General features: G+C 34.0%; 1 protein-coding gene and 1 long non-coding RNA gene across 4 annotated transcripts in view; both read right to left on the bottom strand.

Annotated features, from left to right (window-relative positions):
- Positions 1 to 24,296, bottom strand: part of LOC149480339 (nephrin-like) — a 104,391-nt gene that overhangs the window by 2,311 nt on the left and 77,784 nt on the right. For all 3 annotated transcript variants that reach the window (XM_089706473.1, XM_089706470.1, XM_089706472.1), the window contains exons 3-9: positions 21,209 to 21,335; positions 18,481 to 18,677; positions 2,378 to 2,488; positions 1,847 to 2,047; positions 1,361 to 1,524; positions 824 to 977; positions 63 to 193 (exon numbers count right to left, since the gene is read on the bottom strand). In XM_089706473.1, the coding sequence (XP_089562599.1) occupies positions 63 to 193; positions 824 to 977; positions 1,361 to 1,524; positions 1,847 to 2,047; positions 2,378 to 2,488; positions 18,481 to 18,677; positions 21,209 to 21,335 (1,085 nt within the window). The remainder of the gene's footprint in view (positions 1 to 62; positions 194 to 823; positions 978 to 1,360; positions 1,525 to 1,846; positions 2,048 to 2,377; positions 2,489 to 18,480; positions 18,678 to 21,208; positions 21,336 to 24,296) is intronic.
- LOC149480341 (uncharacterized) lies at positions 14,766 to 16,125 on the bottom strand. The gene is made up of 3 exons (XR_016317021.1): positions 15,705 to 16,125; positions 15,517 to 15,578; positions 14,766 to 15,442 (listed from the first exon to the last, which is right to left on the bottom strand). It is a non-coding gene; the product is annotated as an uncharacterized LOC149480341 (long non-coding RNA).

Raw genomic sequence — 24,296 nt, 5'->3', positions numbered from 1 at the left:
ATATCACCAAAATAACATAAATAAGCCTATATTGAATGCTATACATAATTTAAAGTACTTACATTAAAATACCAAGTGTAGTTTTCAACAGGTGGGTTAGCTTTTGTATCGCATATCAAATGCAGTTGGTCAAGCTCCAAGACCTCGTTCAGTCTTCCATCTCCTTCTTTTATTATTTCTACTATTGGGCTATCTGAAATGTCAAGGAGTTAACTGCAAATGTTTAGGAGTTAACTGCAAAGAGTAGTGTCATTTATTCTTGTGCTATTTACTCTTTGCTTCTGTTAATCTATGTAGTATTTGGTGTGTCCCTGTGTTACCAAATCTAATTGTTGTCAATGTTGTAATTGTATGTAATTGTTTATTCCATTAGCCAGTAGTAGGTGCCCATTTTACTTATATAGGTACTTCTTTACGAGGAAAATATTTAGCAGTTCCTATTCAGATGTGAGTCAGATTCAACAAAATGTATGTTACCGCTCAGATCAATTAAAAAGAGGTCTAAGAATTTTTCCTTGTGCGTCATAAAATACCTAGGCTTCAGAATATAAAAATACCACTTGTTCGAGTCTATCGGTAGTAAATTAAAATTGATGTTGCATTTTTTATCATCTCTGTAGTCGGTTATCTTTCAAAAGACGATCACTTCTTGTGAAATATTACCCGGCTATAGCCAAAATAAAAATTACACGGATTTAAATCAAAACAGTACGTTTGATTTCTATGAACCTCTATCTTACGTATTGTCAAGTAGGAATTAAGTAAAGATAGTAATCTAATGTTTTGTTTTAGTTCCATCTACCGTACCACAGTAAATACTTACAGGTAACGTTCAGTACAACGACATCAGCTTTGGAGTCTCTGCCGGGCGCCATGACAGTGTTGGTTGCTATGCAGGCTAGAGTTGCGCCATTGTCGATCACAGATGGCGTTAATTCCAAATACGATACCGCTGTTTGAGATGAATTGTTAACGCTCTGAAAAGAGAGAATTAGTTTTGAAATAATTAATTAATTAAGTATATAGTTGTTAAATAATTAGGAAATTAAATTGGTTTAAATGGAATAAACATTTTGTTCAATCCTGGTCATCTGGTGTTTTATGGTGTCGTTCGTTTTTTACCCGCGTGTACACCATAGGCCTAATATTTTAAAACCTTTGTGTGTGTTATGTTTGCACAACGAGTAAATGCGTTTTAAAACTAGTGTTTTATATATAACAGCATTCCCTTTCCATCTAGAGTAGAAGTCTACTCTAGATGGAAAGGGAATGCTGTTATGCAAGATATTCTATTCAATCCATCCAAGTATTAGATATTGTAATTTACTTTATTGTTTTGAGATTCTTGTGTACATTTTACCTGGTTGCTATGCTGCGTCAGATGCTTATTATCTAACCACCATAGAACATCAGGTGGTGGGTAGGAACCATGCGCTATACACCTTGCGACCGCGGGTTTCCCCGCCTGCAGCACGTCTCCGTACGTCCCGCGAACCCAATGTATGGACACATTGTACGCAGATACTGTAAAAGTAAATTAAATTCTTCATTTTCAATCCACAAATAACTTTTAATTAAGATAAGATCACGGAAAATTAACTTTAAGAAAGTTTGGCAAACAGGAAGTCAATTTTGTTGTTTAATGTTTAAAAGTAAATGAATAATTTAAGGAGATCGCGAAGAAAGATACCGAGTCGACAGTATCTAATTAAACCATGTCATAATGCAATGAATACAATCTGAGTCTACCTAGTTCGTTAAAAAAAGTCACGTACAAGCAGTAAAATAAATACAAGCCAATAGATAAAAAGGCAATTGTTTTGTCCCTAGACTTCACATTACTTACAGTATAATTCAATTTCCAAGGCAGTAATAACTGGTTGAGTGAGGTGTGTGTTGCTGGCTCTGCACGAGAGTGATTGCGCATTGTCCCTTGTTAATGGGAGATAGAGTTCATTTTCCCGTACACCGGGAATGTCGCTTATGCCGTCCGATGCGTCGACCAGGTCTTCACCGGAATACCAACTAATTCGTGGTGGAGGCCTTCCTATAAGGATATTGTTTTTCAAGTTTGTAGTGTTGATGGATCGCATGTTATGTTGTATATCGAATGAATTAAGGATGTTTGGTATGTAGACAAGTATCAATAGAATAATAAAGATCATAAAGTTTGATATTACAATTTACATCAAAGACTATAATTTAATACTTTATAATATATATCTAAGGTTGTAGAGATTAATCATTTGCATGATTTAAAGATGAGATGATGATGACAGATGACAATGATAAGATGGTTGTTTTTATTTATTTAAAAAAATATTGCTTCGAAACATGTTCGAAACCTTTGCAAATAGAGTTTTAAGCAGATATTTACCTCCGATAACAAGACAGCTTAAAACTAAGGTATCTCCCTCGTGATATGGTCCAATCTTATTTTCAACTTTGTTCCCTAATTCATCCAGGAAAAACGGTTGGCTTGGTAACACTGAAACAAAATTATATTGTTGATATTAAAAACTCCCTTTAAGAACTATAATCGTAGGTATTCCTTCAAAGAAAACGCATTTCAAGATGTAATGCGAAATATTTATGTGAATGAAACATAAAAGATAAAAGAAAGAAAAGATAGATAAAATATAAAGGCGTCTTTTAATTTAAAAACTCAGTGAGGTATTCGCCTGTTGACTATTGAGTTTAATATTCTGTCATATTTATATTTAGGTCAAAGTAATTATTTTATGTTGTTAATGCGTTTTTATATAAGAATGAATAAAAAAGTCATAGGTCTATAAACAGGTAAAATACACTTTTCATAAGCCGATATCTGAAATATAGTTCTTTATTACCATTTAAAATTCACTCAATTTCAACCTCAACTCAATTTCAATATTCACTTTTTTATGTTATTGTAATGATAACGTTGTGTGCAGTTTTAATTGGGTTGTAATCTTAATATTGTTTAATTTAGTAAGTTGATGTAAATGTTCTTGGATTATATCCTGTAACTGTGCCTTATATAAATAAATAAATAAAAAAGTATTTTATTCATTTTTTTAAATCCGAAAGTATAGTTTTTGACCAGGATTAAAATAAGTATGGTAGTCATGACACGTTTAAAAGATAAAAACATTTTTGTTATTACTTTCGCAATAAACGCAAGGGAAATACGTGGTATACTAGAAAAGAGGAAAATTTAGGAATATGTCTCCAATAAAAGAGTCGCTTTCAACAAAGCACCATTTACCACCAAAGTTCTCATTTACGAAGCATTTTGGTGTGACATGACATTGGTATAAGAAAGTAATTTATAAGATAAAAGTACCTATTAAAACAACAATAGTAAAACTTAAAAAAAATGTATCGAAGCTCAGTATCACATTTATATCATACACATACATAACAAAGGCAAAAATAGCAGGTGTTTAATCAATAACAATTTATATTTATTTTTTCATGTCATTATAAATAATTACAGATAGACGTGGGTGGGGTGCGTCGGAAACGAATTGAAAATATCTGACAGATGTTTATTAGACTTGAGCTAAATTGTTTTACAACATATCCACAAATAATACAATACTATACTAGTCACATATCATTTACTAGCTGCGCCCCGCAGTTTTATCCGCAGTGCTCCGCTCCTGTTGGTCTTAGCGAGATGATATAATCCTATAGCCTTCCTCGATAAATGGGCTATCTAACACCGAAATAATTTTTCAAGTCAGACCAGTACTGAGATTAGCGCGTTCAAACAAACAAACAAACTCTTCAGCTTTATAATATTAGTACAGATTTGAAATGAATGCATGAATGCATGCCCGAGTACCGAACATGAAGGAAATGATGCGAAATGTAGGTATGTGTAAGGAAGGTCCCAGTGGCATTTTTGTTTGAATAATAAACGTGTTTATTTTCATGACTGCTTTTTGTACTCAATTTTATGTTTTTACAAAAGTTTCCTTATTATAGAAGAGATTTGTGCTTGGTCCAATCTATTCCAATCCAACCAAAGAGAAAATATATATTTTTTTTAATTGGACCGTTTTTAAGAGCTTTTGACAAAGGTCATCTTTACTCTTTACCAAGTGACGTAGGATGTATTTATACTGTTAATGGAAGTCAATTCGGGTCAATCGGCTAGTCAATAATAACTTATATAATATAGATGGAGCTAAAAAATCTTTGTAAAATAATAGGAAAATAGTTAGGTTTTTTTGCAAATAACGTCATAATATATTTCATTCATAACTCAGCTTTATCCCCTCCTTAAATTAATATATCGATTTTCTAATTTCCAAGTATTCACGTTGATATTAATATATAATTATAATTTAAACGCGAGAGTGCGTTTGTATATGAAAGAGGAATTATTAATTATTCACTGGCGTTTGCTTCATATTTAAATTAAATCCTTATATCGGAAGCAAAGATTAAATTTCAAAGGGTATTGTAATATAATATATTATATGTTAAAGGTTATGTGTTTGTGGTTTGTGTTATTAGTTATGGTTATGGTTATGTGTTAACAGTCATTCATCCTGTAAGTTCTTGGACATTGAATGGAATTTCAGTAATTGCCCTCTTATGTCGCGGAAGAATTCCAACAAATACCCGCGGCCCCATCATTAAAGCGGCTCGACGGAACACAGTGGGGTTTTAGTCGGTAAGAATCCGACATAACCCACGGCTCCTTCCCCGGGGGCCGTGGGTATCTTTGGAAGATTTCCCCACTATAAAAAAAAAAAAAAAAAAAATTGCCCTCTTATAGAGTAGAGTACTTAATTAATCAAAAGTATTACTCTATTTTGCTAGATGTGTTATTTACCTTCACTTCTTTTAATGTTGATATTATGTGTAGTATCCGAAAAAATAAATAACTTTGAATCGATAAAAGTTCTGAGGTATTATCCCTCAGTTATCCTGAATGGCAACCACACATAAATTTACGTTTTCTATTACCTATTAGGTATTTATAATTTACAATGCTGTTGTTGTGTGTTTGTGTGTTGGAATAAATGGTTTCTTTCTTTCTTTCTAAAAGCTGGGTTCAACTCCGAGCAAAATCTAGCATGAGCCTAAGTTGCAAATGGTCTACTGCTAAAATTATTTTCCAAAGTTAGCTTTTTATATCCCGAAATTATCTTCTATAAGGACAATCTTTCAAAACCAGAGCCCTTTTTGTCGTAACAATTCATCGTTTCGGGGCTTCCTGACAGTGTCATTAATTCACTACAATGTCTTGGCACGGCGTAATAAATTAAAGTAACTTTATTGCACAAAAATTATAACTTTAAACGTATTATTAGATGTAAAACAGCTCAAAAGCGATTTCATAACATGGGCCTATATTGATAAGCACAACCATAGTAAACCATTCCCATTAGAAAGGATGTCTTAACACAAATCTAAATGTAACAAATCTTATCCCAACTAATATTAAAGTTAGTGAAAGTAACTCCGTCTGTATGTCTGTCTGTACATCACGCCTCAACCACCGAACCGATTTGGATAAAGTTTGGTACCGAGATAACTTGAGACCTGAATCATAACCCTCCTTTTGCTTTGCCGTAGTCGGGTAAAAAGGACATGTTTGTATGTTTTATTCCCGACATGTTTTATCAAAGGATAGGTTATAATTTTTATCCCGGGATTTTTACCACGGGAACAGGAACTGTGTGGGTTTTTCTTTGACAACGCGGGCAAAGCCGCGGGCGGATTGTAAATAAATGTAACAAATAAAATAAAAAATATTTCACTTTATTCCGAATTCGAACGCAATAAGTAAACACACAATATTGGTGAAGCCAAATAAAAATGTGAAATTGCTTTTTTTCGTTTAATATTATACTTTTTTTACATTAACTAGCTTCCCCGCGTGCCCCGCGGTTTTACCCGCATTGCTCCGCTCCTTTATTGGTCTTAGTGTGATGATATTATATAGCAAGCCTTTCTCGATATATCTAACAGTGGAATTCCTCGATAAATAGACTATCTAACATAAAAATAATTGTTCAAATCGTACCCTTGTTTCCTGAGATTAGCGCATTCAAGCAAGTAAATACACAGACTATTTAGCTTTATACTACAAGTATAGATTTAGTAGGTACTCTACTCTATGCCCTAGATTGTGTAGTACATTTATCTGGAAATCGTCATTGAAACTGAAACCCTTTTCATTTATCTTAAAATCTGTGCGATTCTCAGAAATTACGTATTGCTTATATTATTACGTATTACTAGAATTTATTATTTTTAACAGACATTAGTGAAAAGAAGTTTTCAGTTCGGTTTCGGTAATATTTTTGTATCTGTAAGATGATTTTGATAAAAACGCGAAATTAATATTTTTTTCTAGTAACTAACATAATAAAAAGGTAGTTATGGATTTGTTGAGATTGTAGTTTTTATGAATGTAACTTTTTAATCAAAACTGGATGTAAATATTACATTCATGTTAATAAAAGTGAACAGTTTTTTCACGTTAATGTTTTAATTATAACTGTTACTAAGTGGTCCTAATTTCACGAAGAATGCTTAAAGGACAAAAGTGCTGAGTCATCTTATTGATCGCTAAAATTTACGCTTTCCTTCCACTAAAACACAAGAGTCATCATGCTCTTAATGAGTAAGGAAATGTACTTTCTTGGATACCAAAATTGATTTATTTTTCATCATATTCACGAATCTAACAATATACTATATACTTTAATATTATAAAGCTGTTTGTTTGTTTGAAGGCGCTAGTCAGTAATCTCAGGAACTGTCAGACTTGAAATATTCTTTCGGTGTTAGATAGCCCATTTATCGAGGAAGGCTTGCTATATAATATCATCACGCTAAGACCAACACGGGCGGAGCAATGCGGGTAAAGCCGCGGGACACAGCTAGTCATTCATATTATAAAGGAATAAATTGTGTTCTTTGTTAATATAGGATTCTAGAAATGAAACTATAAATAAAAGACCTCCTCTATATTTAACTTTATTTACAAAAGCCGTTTAGATGTTTAACATTAAATATTTAAAGAATAAAAAAGGAAAAAAGAAGAAGTAGATATTAAATACAATTCAGTAAAATGAAAATTTTAATTCCACTGATATTATAAATTCGAAAGTTTGTGAGGATGTGTGTGTGTTTGTGTGTGTGTTTGTTACTCTTTCACACAAATACTACTGGACCGATTACAATGAAATTTGGCACACATATAGAGGGTAACTTGGATTAACACATAGCATAGTTTTATCTCGGAAATTGTCCAGATAAGGTTAAAGCGTTTCTTTTTAAATTCACCATATTATTGAATTCGTTTTTATAGATTCAGTACAGAGTATTTAATTTGTTCTGATTTGTTACGGTCTTAATTCGTGTACCATTTACATAATATGACAAATATAATAACAATGGAATTAAGAATTAGGTCAAACTCAAAACTCAAACTCAAACATTCATTTATTCAATTAGACTACTATTTAGTAGCACTTTCGAATCGTCATTACATAGTATTTTTAACATTTACCACCGATTCGGAAAGCAGTATCTATGGAGAAGAATCGGCAAGAAACTCCATAGTTGCTCTTTTAAATAATGTCAATAAATTTACATAATATGTAACTTATATCTACCTAACTACATAATATGCCAAAGAACTGTCCTGTGGTGTTTACGCGACAACCCTCCATGGGTCTTTATCGTCCATATATTCCTGAATACTGTAGTACGCTCTCTGAACTAGTACATTTTTTATGTAAGTTTTAAATTTAGAACTACTAAACTCTTTAATATTGTGAGGAATTCTATTGTATAAGCGTATACCTTGACCCATAAATGAATTTTTAACTTTAGCTAATCGGAAAAATGGCATTTCAATTCTATTCTTGTTCCTTGTGCCATAATCGTGTCTATCTCCTACTCTTGTGTGTAAGTCAGAGCTTTTGTGTACATGCAAAATATTATTAAATATATACTGTGATGGTACAGTAAGGATACCAGTATTCTTAAAATGATCTCTTAGTGAGTCCCGAGCACGTAAATTATATATAGAGCGAATGGCTCTTTTCTGTAAGATAAATATAGTTTCTATATCTGCAGCCCTGCCCCACAGTAGAATTCCATAGGACATAATGCTATGAAAGTAGCTGAAATAAACCAATCTAGCCGTATCTTCATCGGTGAGATGCCTTATTTTTCGGACTGCATATGCAGCAGAACTGAGCTTACCTGCAGCGGTGTTGACATGCAGTGGCGGCCTTAGGGGGTGGCGAACAGGGCAATCGCCCGGGGCCTCGCTCTTGCAGGGGCCTCGCGCAACAACCCACCCAAGCAAATTTAAAAAAAAATGAAAATGTGTGCGTGTACTAGAGTACACACGTAAGAAGTGAAACTTCTTTATGACCTTATTTTTCAAAAAATAATTTACTATATACAATATTATTTAAGTCTAACACGCTCGTCGCTTCGCTCCTCGCTATATTTACACCGGCCGCTGCTGCAACTCGCTCGCTTCGCTCGCTCGGCTCGTGCGGTAGTTCAAAAATATACTCGCGACGTTTCTCGTGTTGAGCAACTTTCAATTATTATAAGATTTTTAATATAAATACAGCTGAAATTGAAGAAAATTTTATTGGTTTCTTAGCCGTCGAAAAAACCACAGCTGAGAGTTTGACTAATTATATAATCACAGAATTAGAACAATTAGGTATATCATTGCAAAACTGCAGAGGCCAAGGATATGATAATGGTGCGAATATGCGTGGTAAAAAAGTGGTGTCCAAAAACGTATTCTTGAAATTAATCCACTTGCTTATTTTTTACCATGTGGGAGTCATATCTGGAATCTCATCCTAGGAGATGCAGCAACGTCTTGTGTCCAAGCAAAATCTTTTTTTTGTTTGCTACAAAGGTTGGCTATTTTAAATGCTCATGTAAAATCGTTATCGCTGAAACCACTTTCTGAAACTAGATGGGAGTGCAGGGTAGCATCGGTGAAGGCCGTTAAATACCAACAAAGCGATATATGTGATGCTTTAAAGGATTTAGCAGAAAATACAACAGATTGTCAATTGGTCAGTGAATGCCATTCTATAGAAAAGGAAATAACTACCTACGAATTTGTAGTTTCACTTGTCATATGGTAACTATGACATTCTTACAAAGATAAATGTTATAAGCAAAATGTGGCAAGGTGAAAACATGCACTTAGATGTGGCTATACAACACCTAGACGCATTCACAAATTGGCTCGATAATTATCGAGAAAATGGTTTCCAGGCATCCCTTGTAACAGCGAGGTAAATAGCCGAGGAAAATGAAATTGACAGGCAGTTCAAAGAAGTCAGAAGACGACGTAAAAAAAGGCATTTTGATTATGAAGGAGAAGATGAAGGTCATGAATTGAATGCGGAAGAGATTTTCAAAATAAACTATTTTTATGTCATTGTCGACAATGTGCGCGCAAGCTGCCATCCTAGGTTTAAGGCACTTAAACATCATGAGAGCATATTTGGTTTCATATATAATGTAAAAAGATTAAAGGAAATTAGTGATAGTGAACTTTTGAAGCAATGCAGCGACTTGCAAATATCTATGACAGTAGGAGAATCATGTGATATTGATGAACATGAATTGTACGAAGAACTGAGTATGTTCATGCGTATGTATGAAGGAAACGACGATATTATCTCGGTGCTGAAATACATAATAGAAAACAAATTAACTGAAGTTTACCCCACTATCGAAATAGTCCTGAGAATTATTGCCACCACACCTGTGACCAGTTGCGTCTGCTGAAGGGAATTTTTCGAGGTTTAAAATTATTAAAACATATTTGAGGAATTCGATGACACAAGATCGGCTTTCAGCCCTTGCTATTCTTTCAATCGAAAATGACGTAGCTCATTCGTTGGATTATTGTTCTTTAATTAAAGATTTTAGCCTTAGGAAAAGCCGCAAACATCAATTTTAAAATTTATCATCTCTGTATTTGTTAATTTGGTAAATCTTTCTATGTATAAATATATAAATATTTAAAAACTCAAATTTTATTCATTTGTATAACTTTATCATTTCTCCTCAAACATGACAAATACCTAAACCAAACAACCAGACCTACTTTCGCATCACATACATTTCACGAAGAGCAAAGGGCCTCGCAAAGGGCCTGCCGCCCGGAGCCTCGCAATGGGTAAGGCCGCCGCTGTTGACATGGGCTCCCCACTGTAGTTTCTCGTCCAATGTTAACCCTAGAAATACAGTAGACTCAGTGGGATGCAATACCTCCCCGTTCAAGGTAATATCTCTGTTCAACTTTTTTACATTAGGAAGTAAAAATTCAACACAAGTGGTTTTTTTGGCATTTAATAATAAATTATTGGCAGTAAACCATTCAGATATGTGTAAAAGAGCACTGTTCACTTCGTCAACATTTGGGTCATGCCTATCCACATTAAAAATTAATGAGGTATCATCTGCAAACAGAACTATTTCACACCTATCCTGCAAATAATAGGGAAGATCATTGATATATACCAAGAACAAGAAGGGACCTAAAATTGACCCCTGTGGAACACCAATGTTAATTGACGCACCGCTAGAACGTTCTCCATTAACAACTACAGTCTGTATCCTATCATGCAGGTATGACGCTATGAGGTTCTGGGCTTTTCCTTTAATTCCATAGTGATTAAGTTTACGTAACAAAGTACAATGTTCAACGCAGTCAAATGCCTTGGAGAGGTCACAAAATATCCCTAGAGCATTTTTTGAGTTTTCCCATGCCTTATATATATGTGTTAGAAGTGCAACTCCAGCATCTGTGGTTGAGCGCCCCTTTGTGAAACCAAACTGTTTGGTGTGCAGTAAATTATTAGATGCAAAATGACTACTCAATTGGTTTAATATTAACTTCTCGAATACCTTACTTAATGTTGGTAAAATAGAGATAGGTCTATAATTGTTACAGTCTTCTTGATCGCCCTTCTTAAATAAAGGTATAACTTTACTAAGCTTTAGTAAATTAGGAAATGTACCATAGTCACAACACTTATTAAATATGGAAGCTAAATTTTTCGCAATATTTTCTATTATATTATTAACTAAATTTACGGACATTCCCCAAAGATCACAAGTATTTTTAAGATTAAGCGTCTTAAAGGCAGCAACAATATCATTAGCAGTTACGTGTCGTAATTCAAATAATGTACTGCACTCCGCAACATGGTCCCTCAAAAAGGTCTCTGCAAGTGCTGAAGACGAATTTAAACTATTAGTAATAGTAGCAGGGACACTACTGAAGAATTCTTCAAAAGCAAGCGCAACATCAGCACTTTTGTCAATAACCCTGTCATTATTTACAAGTTTTATGGTATTACTTGATTTGCTTTTACCCATTTCACCATTAATAATTGACCAAACTGTTTTAACTTTATTATCAGAGTCGCGTATTTTTTCTTTGATATACAAACGCTTTGCAGTGAAACAAACTTTTTTAAAAATTTTTGAGTAATTTCTAACATAACTAAGAAAAGATGGGTCTTTATTATATTGCTTCATACCATATAATTCATAAAGAATGTTCCTGCATCTATGTATACTAGCTGTCGCCCATTTACTAAATGGTAAATCCTTGGTAATATTTAAAGATTTAACTTTAAATATTTTTTCAAATTCTTTATGTACTAAATTAAAAAGATTTTTAAACATTTCACAAGGACTATTAGGATAGGATTGATCATTTAGTACGGGCAGGTTTTTATTAATATTATTCCTAAATTTATTAATGCCTTTTTTAGTTATAGGCCTAACATTAATCCTTTTAAATGTAGGTATGCAATCCCATTCAAAAACTACTTTCTGGCCACAGTGATCCGAAGTCAATGTATTGAGAATATTTTTCTCTAAACAGATGCAGTCACAGTATATATTATCAATACAAGTTGCAGAAGTAGGTGTAATTCGTGTGGGTTCGTTAAAAAGTTTATATAGATTAAATGACTGAAACAAATTAACAATTCGTGTAGCCGTTTTTGTTTGTAAAAGTAAATCAATATTAAAATCACCACATACTATAACTTTTTTTTTACTCCTGCTTAGACGCTTTAATATTTCTTCCATGACTGTCTCAAACATATTATAGTCACTGGAAGGGGGTCTATAAACGCAAACAATAACATAACGCTCCAGCTCCACACAGGACAGTTCAATGGTCCGTTCAACAGAAAGACTAACAATGTCAGTTCGTTCTTTACATTTTACACTATCATGTACAAAAATAACAGAACCTCCGTGAATAGCCTGTGTCCTAAAGTATATACTTTTTAATTTGTAATTTTCAATATTTACTAACGACTGACATTGTTTAAGCCAATGTTCTGTTACACAAAATATTTTAATATTGTTATCATTCAGAAACAATTCTATTTCTAACAATTTGCTAGCCAAGCCTTGAATATTTTGATGCACAATGGAAAAAGACTGCTTAGCTGTTGTCTTATATACTAGTTTAAATCTAGCTTAGGGCTAGATTGTCTGTCTACACTTAATCTAGGTTGATGTATAAAATTACTACTACATAAAATTATAGTAGATTGATGGTCTGATACCGAACATGTACCAGACTGGTTAATATTATTTGCTATTAACATAGCAAGTTCACGCTTATATCTATATGGCAGATACACTGTATTCTTTGTCAAAGTAAAAGATTTAATACATGAGTTAATGTCAAAGTAAATAAATGCATCACGATGATGATTTGTTAGGTTATACAATTTTAAATTCATATTATGAATTAATCTATTTTGTTCTTGTGTTAAACCAGGTAGGTATGGCAAGGTACACAACATAAATTTACATTTAGTCTTACTACTAATATCTAACATTTTTTTAAATCCTACATCAATATCCTTATTATTTATATTTAAACTGTCCCCATATAATATAATTACAATATTATTCTTATTAAAGCTGAAATGATCCAATGATTTGATTATATATTTAAATGAACTGTTAGGCGTACAAACATTAGTAACTTTAAGCCCTAAGTTGTTGAGCATAGCGCCAAATCCCTGACCAATATTATCTGACAACACAATTATTTCCTGCTTTGAAAGGTATTTAGTATTACTGGTTGGAATTGTGGTAGTGGGTTTAACAATATGTATGTCTGTGTAGTCAGGCTTATGGGGCGACGGTTGCTCATTGTCACTGTTTGAACACTGACATACATATTTATTAGTCAGCGACTCAAAACGCTCCATATTCTCATTGCTCAACTTAATAAGATAATCTGCCTCTTGTATATGCTCGTTAATTTGCATTTGGGCAGAAGAGTATTTCTGGTTCACATCAGTTAACATTTGACTTAAGGAGTCTATCTTCTCCTTAAGTTCAGTTGTTTCTACATCATATAACATTTTATAGTATTCTAGATCCCTATCATATTTATCTAACTCCTGAACAAGGTTTATGTTGTCTTTCTTTAGTTGAACTATCTTTTTTAAAGAACTCTTTCTAACAATAGATTGCGTACGCTTGATGAACTTACTTATTCTAAGATATTTTTTTAACTTCTTATGCGAAGAGAAATTGATTTTTTTAAAGTTTATAGAGCCACTTAACTGTCCACATTCAATTAATTCATCTTGAAGACTACTTGGTGTGCTGCATTGCCGCTTGGTATTGTCCTGGTGGTCAATCTCAAGTCTATCTCTCTTTAATATAATAGTATAGGTTCTTAATATTTTCTAATACATATAAAATTAATATCAACATGCATTATCTATAATAGGAACATATTCTTCGAAAACGAGTTATCTCAAGTCGCAGTAAACAGTATTTCTAAGAAAAGATAGGTATCGCGGAAAATGGGTTTTCATTTATTATTTAAGTGCTATGCAAGCTTTTTATAGAAATCTCACTTATAGGCTTTAATAGTCGGTTTTAAAACCGCTGAATATTTTTTCTTAAGAAATACACGTTTTAAGACGATACACAAAAAAAAATCCACTGCTTGGCGGGCGGAGTCTAATAGCTCGCTATCGCGAACGCGGGTGTGCGCGAAGTCATTCTTGCATACTCGCCGCGCTGCCGCTGGCCGACTCGGGACAAACATGCATGGAGTCGTCATACAGTTATAATATTGTTATACATATATTTAATTGTTGATTTATTGGTTTTATTTTCTTGCTTTTAAACACAAAATTATCTTCTTTTTAACAACTACTTAGACATTATTAATAATTATTAATTATTATTATTTCGTAATGTTTACTTTATTACAAAATAATACAGGTTATAAATAATCTTTAAAATAACAAAAAATATTGTTACTCTGAAAAAATGAAATGGTACCTAATTACGCGGACTACTGAATTGATTTAGATTGAATTTGAATTTGATGCTGACGTAGATATCACATCATGCCCAGAAATGAAAGGTACTATTTCTGAAAGAAGTTATAAACCCTAATTCTTCTCAGTCAAAGTCAAGAGTGGAAGATATCACTAATACAGTAAAACTGATGCGAAACTTTGGATGTTAATTTGTATATTTTTTTGTTAGTTGTTACTTAATCACGTCAAGACTACATTACCAATTTTGATAAAATATAGCTAATTGCCTGGATTTACACATAGGATACTTTTTATCCGAACTGAACACTTCTGTGGGATAAAACAGGATTAACGATATAACCTAATTCCACGCGGGCAAAGCCGCGGCCGGAATGATATTTTTTTAAATAAAAAAATTGTTTAAAAAAAACACAAAATATATTGACGCATGTATTTATTTTTTGCACTCTATTATAATTGTAATTATTCATTACAAATAATCAAAATAAAATAGACAGAACAAAGTTAGGTCCTGGTAGGATAGGTAGGCAGGTACAGCAATGTGAGACGAACACTGGCTTATTTATACCAATAATAATGTATTATAAACATTAAATTAAGTTTACTTTCTAACAACAAAAATACATAATATTAGCTAATGTGAAAACGAATCAACCAATCATCCCACAACAATGAAATGTGCACACAAATATTCATCCAAATCGGTTCATGTGATTAGGAGGAGTGACTGCAGCGCCATCCTCCGGGCCCAATTGTGTTTCCAGATCACCCAGGAACTCAATTTAATATACTTACACAAAATTTTTCGAAATGAAAACTCACATTACTATGTAAATATGAATATAAACCTGTTTTAGTACTAAGCAATTTTCCGCACAGGTGTAGTAAGTATAAATGAAATAAATATCAACATCAAATTCTTTATACAACATACTTATCTACCGCCTACTAAGAAATTCTTGTTTTTTCGTATTTTTTTTAAATATAATACTACTCCAACGAGCTCCTGTTCCATAATTCCATATTACGTCCACCATACTTCCACTAAGTTCACCATGATTTTTTATTTCTTCGCACTTTGTTGCTTTTTGCTAAAAATGGAATCATGCGATAAAACCAGTAGAGCGTTGATAACATACATTTTTGACTGAATAAAGGTACTTACGAAGGAGTGGGTTCACATTGTGAACAATCAGTGGGTTTATTTTCCTTCTGGATTCCGGATTTCTGAAAAGATTATTTATGCTATAAATGAAAAAATCTTACACATTCGTTAAGTACTTAAAACAGGGGTACATATCAAACATCGTCTATAATACAATTATCATCAAATTTAAAATAAAACCAACTTACTTCATTAATTTGTTCCAATTGTAAGCATTCTTTTTCCTCCAACCTTTATGTTTCTTCTTCTTATTTTCTTTATTGTCCCCATTTGTCTCATTTTGTCTTATCGTGTTGTCACCCTTTTTTACGATTGCGCAAGCGACACAAGTTCCCCGTGTGACGGCCGTAGCGGGAATGACTCGTGCAGCGATCGGGGTAGGAAGGTACAGGGCGGCTCTCGCTATATTGGCTGGTCAGGCGCTAATTTCAAGTATTTCTTGTTTATTTCAAAACCATCGCATATTTCAAAATTCTAACACGGTAGACGTATAGGTTGTATATTTTATAGTTAATATCCAAAAAGTCGTAACTTTACGTTTGTTATTTTGAAGATGCCAGAGATTAAAAAAAAATAACAATGAGAACTTTGTAGTTTTTTTCTATCGAGAAAATATCATGGAATCATGTTTCTAAAACGGTAGACGTATTGTGTTACTATTGAACTTTCTTGTCAAGAATTTTCATCACGACAACTTTAATAATATAAAAATTACGAAGGTTTAAAAAGGGCCGTAAATGTTAGAAAAATTAATTCATCACCTTAGTGAAATATTATAGTATCAGGGACATTATCAGCAAGTATTGAAACCGACTATAGATACTATAATCCTTCCTACTTATATTAAGTATTAAAGCGAAAGTTTTTGAGGATGGGTATATGTGTATGTATATGTTTGTTACTCTTTCACACACTGAACCGATTACAATGAAATTTACTACACATATATAGATAACTATAACTTGGATTAACACATAGGAAAGGTTTTATCCCGGAAATCCCAAGGGAACGGGAACTATGCGAGTTTTTGGAAAGCCAGTATTTAATATAACAATAATTCAAATTATAATATTTGAATTATTGTTTCGTTTCTAATCCCTTATTTTATCTGATTTCTATTTGAAAATTGAAAATAAATAGTTTATTTAAAAAATTTAGGAATTCTTTTATTTATGATTCTGGTGTTTTGAATAATTATTAAATAATTCAGTATTATGATTACAAAAATAATAAAAACGATGTAAACTTTAATTTATTAGATGGACGGAAGGACGAATATATTTAAGTATTATAGTAATTTATATTAAAATTGCGTAGTATTCGAGATAATTTATTTTTCTGCAAAAGGCTGATCTTGGAAAAAATATTTTAATATAAAAAGATACAACTTATTATGACTTTGAATGTATAATCGTGTCGAAAGGATTTAAATAATAATTAATTATTTGTATAAATGTTAATTTCATATTATTATAGTTTTGCAATAACGACAAAGTCCAGAATCGTTTACCTAACAAGTTTTTATTTGGCGTACCTACCTACCTACTACCTAAATCCTGTTTACAAATAATAATTGTAACCTAGCATTGAATGTCTAAAGAGCTAAAAATTATGTGAAAATCCAGTAAAAATGTTACTATTTTTACTTTTCTGTCATAGACTAGATCATATTATTTTTGTAATCATAATTCTATGAAAAATGTAGCAGTATGAGTATTGAGTACCTATTGATATCGCAATACACAATTTTTTTATGCAAGGAATATTTCTAAATTATTTTCCATCTAATTTATTTTGAGTCTAGATCGCATGCATTTGTTAACCTTAAGTTTAATAAAAAGAGCCTTCATAAACCGTTAAAATTAATTTTAGTTTTCACACCAATAAACATGAATAATATTATTAATACCAGCGAAACGTACACCAGCCAACTATACAGGCAAAAGTTAGTTTTTATTATTCATGCAACGTGTGTAACTAGCTTTGCTCAGCGACTTCGTCTGTGTGCAGATTGACGCAACGACTGACCCCGTTTACTGTGCCAAAACAATCCTTTTTTAATCGACACCAAAAACGGGACAGATTTTCAATTCGTAGGGGTTTTAGCCGCCAGCTAAAAAGTTTTGTTTTCTCTGCGAAAGTTTATCTGATCGATATTTTGTAAAAAAAATAAAATGATTGATAGAACCAGACAAGTAATAATAAGTATCTTCTTAATTGCACATATTACTTAATAAGTAAATAGTTATTACATGGTAATAAAAAAAGACAAAAGACAATCCATTTTTTATGTATTCATCAATTTCCTAGCAATCTTTATCTTTTATAACGATTCGAGTAACCAACGATGCCTACTCGAATTTCAGTATGTTAGATTTCAATTTTTTAAATCTTCATTAAATTTTAATAATAATAAAGTTCGAACTCTTCAACTTTTTCACAACTTTATATTGCGCACGAGCGAATTGTTCTTGACCCATTTCCCAAAACATAATTGGCCAGTTGTTCCTCAAGGCACAGTTCTCGGCCCACTGAATTTTGTAACGTTGGCATTTATGTGCGAATTCTTTTAAAAGGCATATATTTATTATTCTATTTGCGCACTAAAACTCTAGTCTAAACAAATTCAAATGCAAAGAGTAACCTTGTTGCAAACCGTTTTTTTTATAGGTCAAGTTTATTCAATATTACAGCAATATTATGATAACCAATCGCATTATTACATTGAAATATTTAATAGTCATTGAATAAACAAGAAGTTGCATCAATATTAGCGAATCATCTATAAAACCAAGATATTCTAAAAGGAGACAAATTAAAAAAAAAATTACAAAGAAGTACTTATCTCAGTTACATAAATAATAGTATCTTCCTCTACTCTACGAACCTGTTGGTTTTTTTTAATAAATAAATAAATAAAACCTATAACTCATATAAGTAACTTACCAACTAGTTCAAACTTACCTATAACAGTTAAATTAACACCTATATTTCTGGTAGGAGCTTGAAGGAAGTCCACGCGGCAATGGTAGAGAGCCTGGTCATCTCCTCTCAAGTCTGATATCATTAATTTAGTTGGCTGCTGGCCGACATCTGCTTTTAATCGACTGCTGGTATTAAATGAAGTACTGGACCATTCAGTACCGGTACGCGCGTCGAAACTGAAGAAATATGATTTAATTAAGAACCTGAATTCAGACACATGTTCGGACTGTGTAGATCCAGTCGTTTAAAGCTGTTTTGTAAATGTTTGCGTTAAGCAATGAACTGTATAACATTCATTGTTTTAATATTTTCTTCTTAAAAGTGGTTAACTTCATTTATAGATTTTTCGTGCGTTTACTTGTGAGAAATTTTCAGGTGAAGTGAATCAGTTAACAATAATAATTAATACTTAAAATCAATAGGAATTGGTTACACAGAAATCTGATCACCTATTTCTAGAAAAAATGACGATCAGTAAAGCCCTGTCTATAGTGTGGTAAATCATTTATTTACCGATACCTACCTATTGAGTTTATGTCAAAGTTTTTTATATGGATATTAAAATAGATAAATGAAATATCACAATATACATATTTTGTTACCCATAACAACTTTCTTTTGTGAAGACGAAGCCATACAAGTGTTATTGCTAATATTCCAACCCGAAATGGGGTTGTTTTATAAGAAATTGGCCCACAAAATTCTATACTGCGAGTATTTAAAAAGAAAACTAAAATTGAAGCCAGATATAAGCGAGGTTCGCATAGTTTTCCCCCCCATCAGTTCCAAGCCTTGTCGTGGCCGGGGGGGCTCAGTAGCTCGGAGTACACTGTGTACTCTGGGTGAAGCTACGGACGCGGAGGGGCTGAACGGCCGGTCTGTCGTCTGACGACTCGATTGGCTCGACGGCCAGGGATCCATATAGCTGGCTGGCTGGCTTGAAGGCCGGCTGGCCGGGCTGGCTGGAACCGGCTGGTCACACCGGCTGCCTCGCAGGCTGGCTGAAACCGGCTGCTCCACCGGTTGGCTGGCCGGCTGCCTTGGGCGGCGGCTGGCTGGCTTGCTGTCACCGGCTGGTTGTCCGGCTGGCTGGCTGGCTGGCTGGATGGCCGGCTAGCTAGCTAGGGTCCTCCGGGGGGCCAGGTTTGGCTCAGGTGCCGTTGCGGTTCGGCGATGGATGGCGGCCAGCGGTCGCGGCCTGGCGATTTGGCTGGGAAAAAATGAGGTTGGAAGGTCGATCGGGGCTCGTTTGGGACTCGTTCCGACTGACTGGCAGGGGGCTGCGCTTTTGCGGCGGCGGATGGCGGCCAGAGGCCGCGCGTGTTGTGTTGACTACCAACAAAGCAGGGGGCGGGATCCCGACACGTCACTTTGGTGACATGCGGTGACTCCTGTAGGTGAGTGTGGGGCGGCGGCTGTCCTGCGACAGCCGTCTGCCAACTCGTAATCCGGTCCGTGGGGCCGGACCGAGGGCCGCCATCTCTGGTGTGAGGTGGGGGCTGCGAGGGAAACCTCTATAAAAGTGCGCCGGAGGGTCCTTCGACGCGTGAAACACGTTTCGTAGGGCCTTTCGGCGCGCGCCCTCCGGCCGGTCGGTGCTGGGGTCGGGGGTTTGGGGAACGCCGATGATGGAACGGGGAACAATCCATCGTCGGCGAGTGGGTGGCGTGAGCTCGTGTTCCAGCTTGCGCCGCCTCGTGGTGGGTAATTTGGTGGAGGGCCTGGAAAGAGGCAATTCGCGGAGGGCCTGGAAACGGGCAACTGCTGGGCGGGACATGCGGAAGATTGCGATAGTGTCCCCGCATCCCGTCTAAAGCAGCGCGTTGGTACACAGTGGGGTTTTAGTCGGTAGGAATCCGACATAACCCACGGCTCCTTCCCCGGGAGCCGTGGGTATCTTAGGTAAGATTTCCCCACTTAAAAAAAAAAAAAAAAAAAAGGTTCGCATAGTTTTGAAGTTAATGAAAGTGTTAAAATTCATAATTTTTTCTAATATAAACCTTGAAAGCAAGTTAAATAAACGATAACGAGTCTATCGTACAGAAATTAAATTTCCCTTTACCGAAAATAGCATTTAGACGAAATTAACGAGACAGAAACATTAAAATCGTTTCAAATGTTCTTTTTTGTTCTGGAAACTAAATCTAAAAGTATCAAAAGTTATTTCAGTTAATTAAAAGTACAAATTTCGCCTCGGTTCGGAAACTATCCGTTTAGGAAAATGAGAAAATGTACGGGATCGAACTAAAAATAAGTATAAAACACTTTTCTATTGATCAGTCTCTTTGGCGTTTGATACTTTCCTATTGTATATAGTTAAGTTCTTTTTTATATTGTAAGGTTTTGTATTTGTGTATTTTACCAATTCTTATGCATTGTATAGGTAAGTAAAGAATTTTTGCTTCACTAATTATATTATTCTTGAAATTGGACATTTGAAAGAAAATATAATATGTATACAGTACTTATTCAGAGTTAGAAGTTGTTAGAAGCAACGCTTACTACCTAACCTAACTACAAATATTTTCGTACTTCAACTACATATTGAGTTAAAAATGTTATTAAAAGTACCTAACCTTAGCATAATCAACAAACGGCTGAATTAAAGTTGCAAGAGAGCTTGTTTTCCTTTCAGAGCCCTTATTATATGTAGTTAAAAATTGTAAGAAAAGCTCTTTTTCACATGACATAATATTATGTTTCTTACCTATAAATAGGTACATTGTCTTTGTACCAGACTAGAAGCATCAATTCATCATTTATAGTGTCGGGTGTTGAGTCGCAGTATAACGTAGTACTGCCACCCTCCAAGGAGTCCTGCCTTGAAACCGGGCCTGAAAGAAAACAATATTTTCTAAGGTAAGTTTTATTGTGAACATCAAAAAAATTTTTTTTGCTGGCCTTGGGACAGAAAAAATACATTTGTCGTTTCAAATTCAAATAAACATGTGTTTGTTTTAGTTGTGCGTGTTAAACCCTTTTTAAAAATAAAATGATCCCTCGCCTTTGAAGAGAAAGCTCATATTTACGCTACTTATTTATAATATGAGGAATTTGGTTTAATTTTCATGTATAATATCACGATATTTACATTTAAATATTTGCAGTCGACATTTAGATACACAAATTGAAACATATTTGAAACGCTATATATAATAATTTATAATCGCATATTCAATACGTTTCCAATTTTAGAAATTCAATTCAATCCGCCATTTGAATATTTACGTGTAGTATTTGGAAATAACTACTCATTTTAAATATCTATTGGTTAAAATAGGATTGCTAATTGTGTTAAAATCTATACTAAATACATTATCTATACTAATATTATAAAGAGGAAATGTTGGTATGTATTGTATGGTTTTCACGCATAAACTACTGGACCAATTTTGATGAAATTTGGCACACAAATTTGAAAATTTTCTCGTCGAAAAATTCTTTGGGTGTTAGATAGGAAGGCTATATCATAATATATCATCAGGCTAAGACCAGCAGGAGCGGAGCACTACGGGCAAAACCGCGGGCCACAGCTAGTAAAATATATAATGTTAAAGATGGCAGTCGTCGAACAATAGTTTGTTTGGCCTTCATTAAGTTTCTGGTTGAGCCTTTATGTACGAAAACGATTGTTACTTAAATAATAGGATGAAAGCCGGAGCTTAGGCTTTTATTCCTTATTTATTAGGGAACACCATGACCTTTTCTTGTGAAAAAGTTACAATGCTATTATATTTGTTACGATACTAAATGTTTTATTACATACTAGCGGTCCGCCCCGGCTTCGCCCGTGGTACATGTTTACGTTTTCTCTACATAAGAACCATCTTCGTACTTCAAGGAATATAATAAAAAAAGAATTATCGAAATCGGTTCAGCCGTTCTCGAGTTATGCGCTTACCAACACATTTTGCGATTCATTTTTATATTATAGACTAGCGGTCCGCCCCGGCTTCGCCCGTGGTACATATTTATTATTTACGTTTTCTCTACGTAAGAACCATCCTCGTACTTCAAGGAATATAATAAAAAAAGAATTAACGAAATCGGTTCAGCCGTTCTCGAGTTATGCGCTTACCAACACATTTTGCGATTCATTTTTATATATATAGATATATACTTTTGTATAATAAGACGATATATCCGATAAAATCTTTGAAAAATGGAGCCTATTGCAGGTGAGAGATTTTGGAGAGTAAATTTATTTAAACATTACAAATATACATATAAGAACATAATACTTTCCTATCTTCAAATCTCTATACAAAAAGGTTCAGCAGAAAAAATGAAGCATTTTTATAGCACATGTCTTATTCTGATACACAAGCTGCGTACATGTATTATCAAAAACCGTGACAGAGTAACAAACATACATCCATCGTCACAAACTTTAATCTATAATATTTAATCAATACATATAATAAAATTCTAGAAAAGTGGTGTCTGTACAATGAAAATATGTAAAAAAAATTTAGCAGGGGTTATTACTAAATCGATCCCAAACCCAAAACTGTCGTTAAAATTTTTTTTGTCTGTTTGTCTGTTTGTCCGTTTGTCTGTTTGTCTGTATGTTTGAACACGCTAATCTCAGAAACGGCTTATCCGATTTAAATGCGGTTTTCACTAATTTTAAACAAAAATAAAATAATTTTGGTAATCTTCATTTAACATTTAGTGTTTATTTCATGTCAATCAGTTTATAAAAAATAATAAAACCGGCCAAGTGCGAGTCGGGCTCGCGCACAAAGGGTTCCGTAGCAGCAAATATAATAAATTACAGTTAAATCAACCTATCTCAAAAACTATAAGAGATACTTTGATCAAACCAAAAATCGTTGAAAGAGTTAATTAGCATGCATCACCTCTATTTTTTTTAGAATTTTATACCCCGTAGTTATAAAAATAGAGGGGGGGGGGACATACTTTTTACGACTTTGAGAGCTGATATCTCAAAAACCGTTCACTTTAAGAAAAATGTTTTTTAGAAAACTTTATATCATTTTAAAAGACCTTTCCATTGATACCCCACACGGGTATGTACATCGAAAAAAAAAATTTCATCCCTCAGTTACATGTATGGGGGGCCCCACCCCCAATTCTTTTTTTTACTATTTAGTGTCATATTTTTGTAGCGGTTCATACAACACATATTCCCATCAAATTTCATCACTGTAGTACTTATAGTTTCCGAGTAAATCGGCTGTGACAGACGGACAGACGGACAGACGGACAGACGGACATGACGAAACTATAAGGGTTCCGTTTTTGCCATTTTGGCTACGGAACCCTAAAAAAGTTATGACCATTTAAGTATTCACGGCGAACATTTGCTAAGGCATTCTATGGTACACTATTATACAGTGTACGATAAAACGTAAGTTATCTGTTATACGCTACAGTTATTTCTGGTGGTGGGGGTGGGAGTGAGGGGGTAAGCTGAGGTAGTAGAGGGGGAGGGGCAAATTAAAATTATGCTTATTTTTTAGGTAAATTTTAAACATAAAATGTCCTTTAAATTATGTCGTACTACATATATTTTTAAGCCCCGACGCAAAAAGATGAGTGATAAGTGTTTGACCGCTATGCGTATCTGTGTGTGTGTATCTGTTTGTTCCACCGTAGCTCGCTAACAGGTAATCCGAATTAGATGCGGTTTTTTGTAAGGCAGCATATTTTCCGACGCTGGTTCTTAGATAAAGTGTATCAAAATCGGTTCATCCATTTATTATACCTACCTATAGGGGTAAAAGTGGGAATGAAAAAAATTAAAGTTGTTGAATCTAAGTCATATATAT

This window comes from Colias philodice, chromosome 18 (assembly GCF_061535455.1).
Source record: "Colias philodice isolate Cphi_HAF_F1 chromosome 18, ilColPhil1 Martin Lab GWU primary, whole genome shotgun sequence".
Taxonomy (NCBI): domain Eukaryota; kingdom Metazoa; phylum Arthropoda; class Insecta; order Lepidoptera; family Pieridae; genus Colias; species Colias philodice.
Note: the sequence above shows the minus strand (reverse complement) of the source record. Positions and strands in the feature narration are given on the sequence as shown.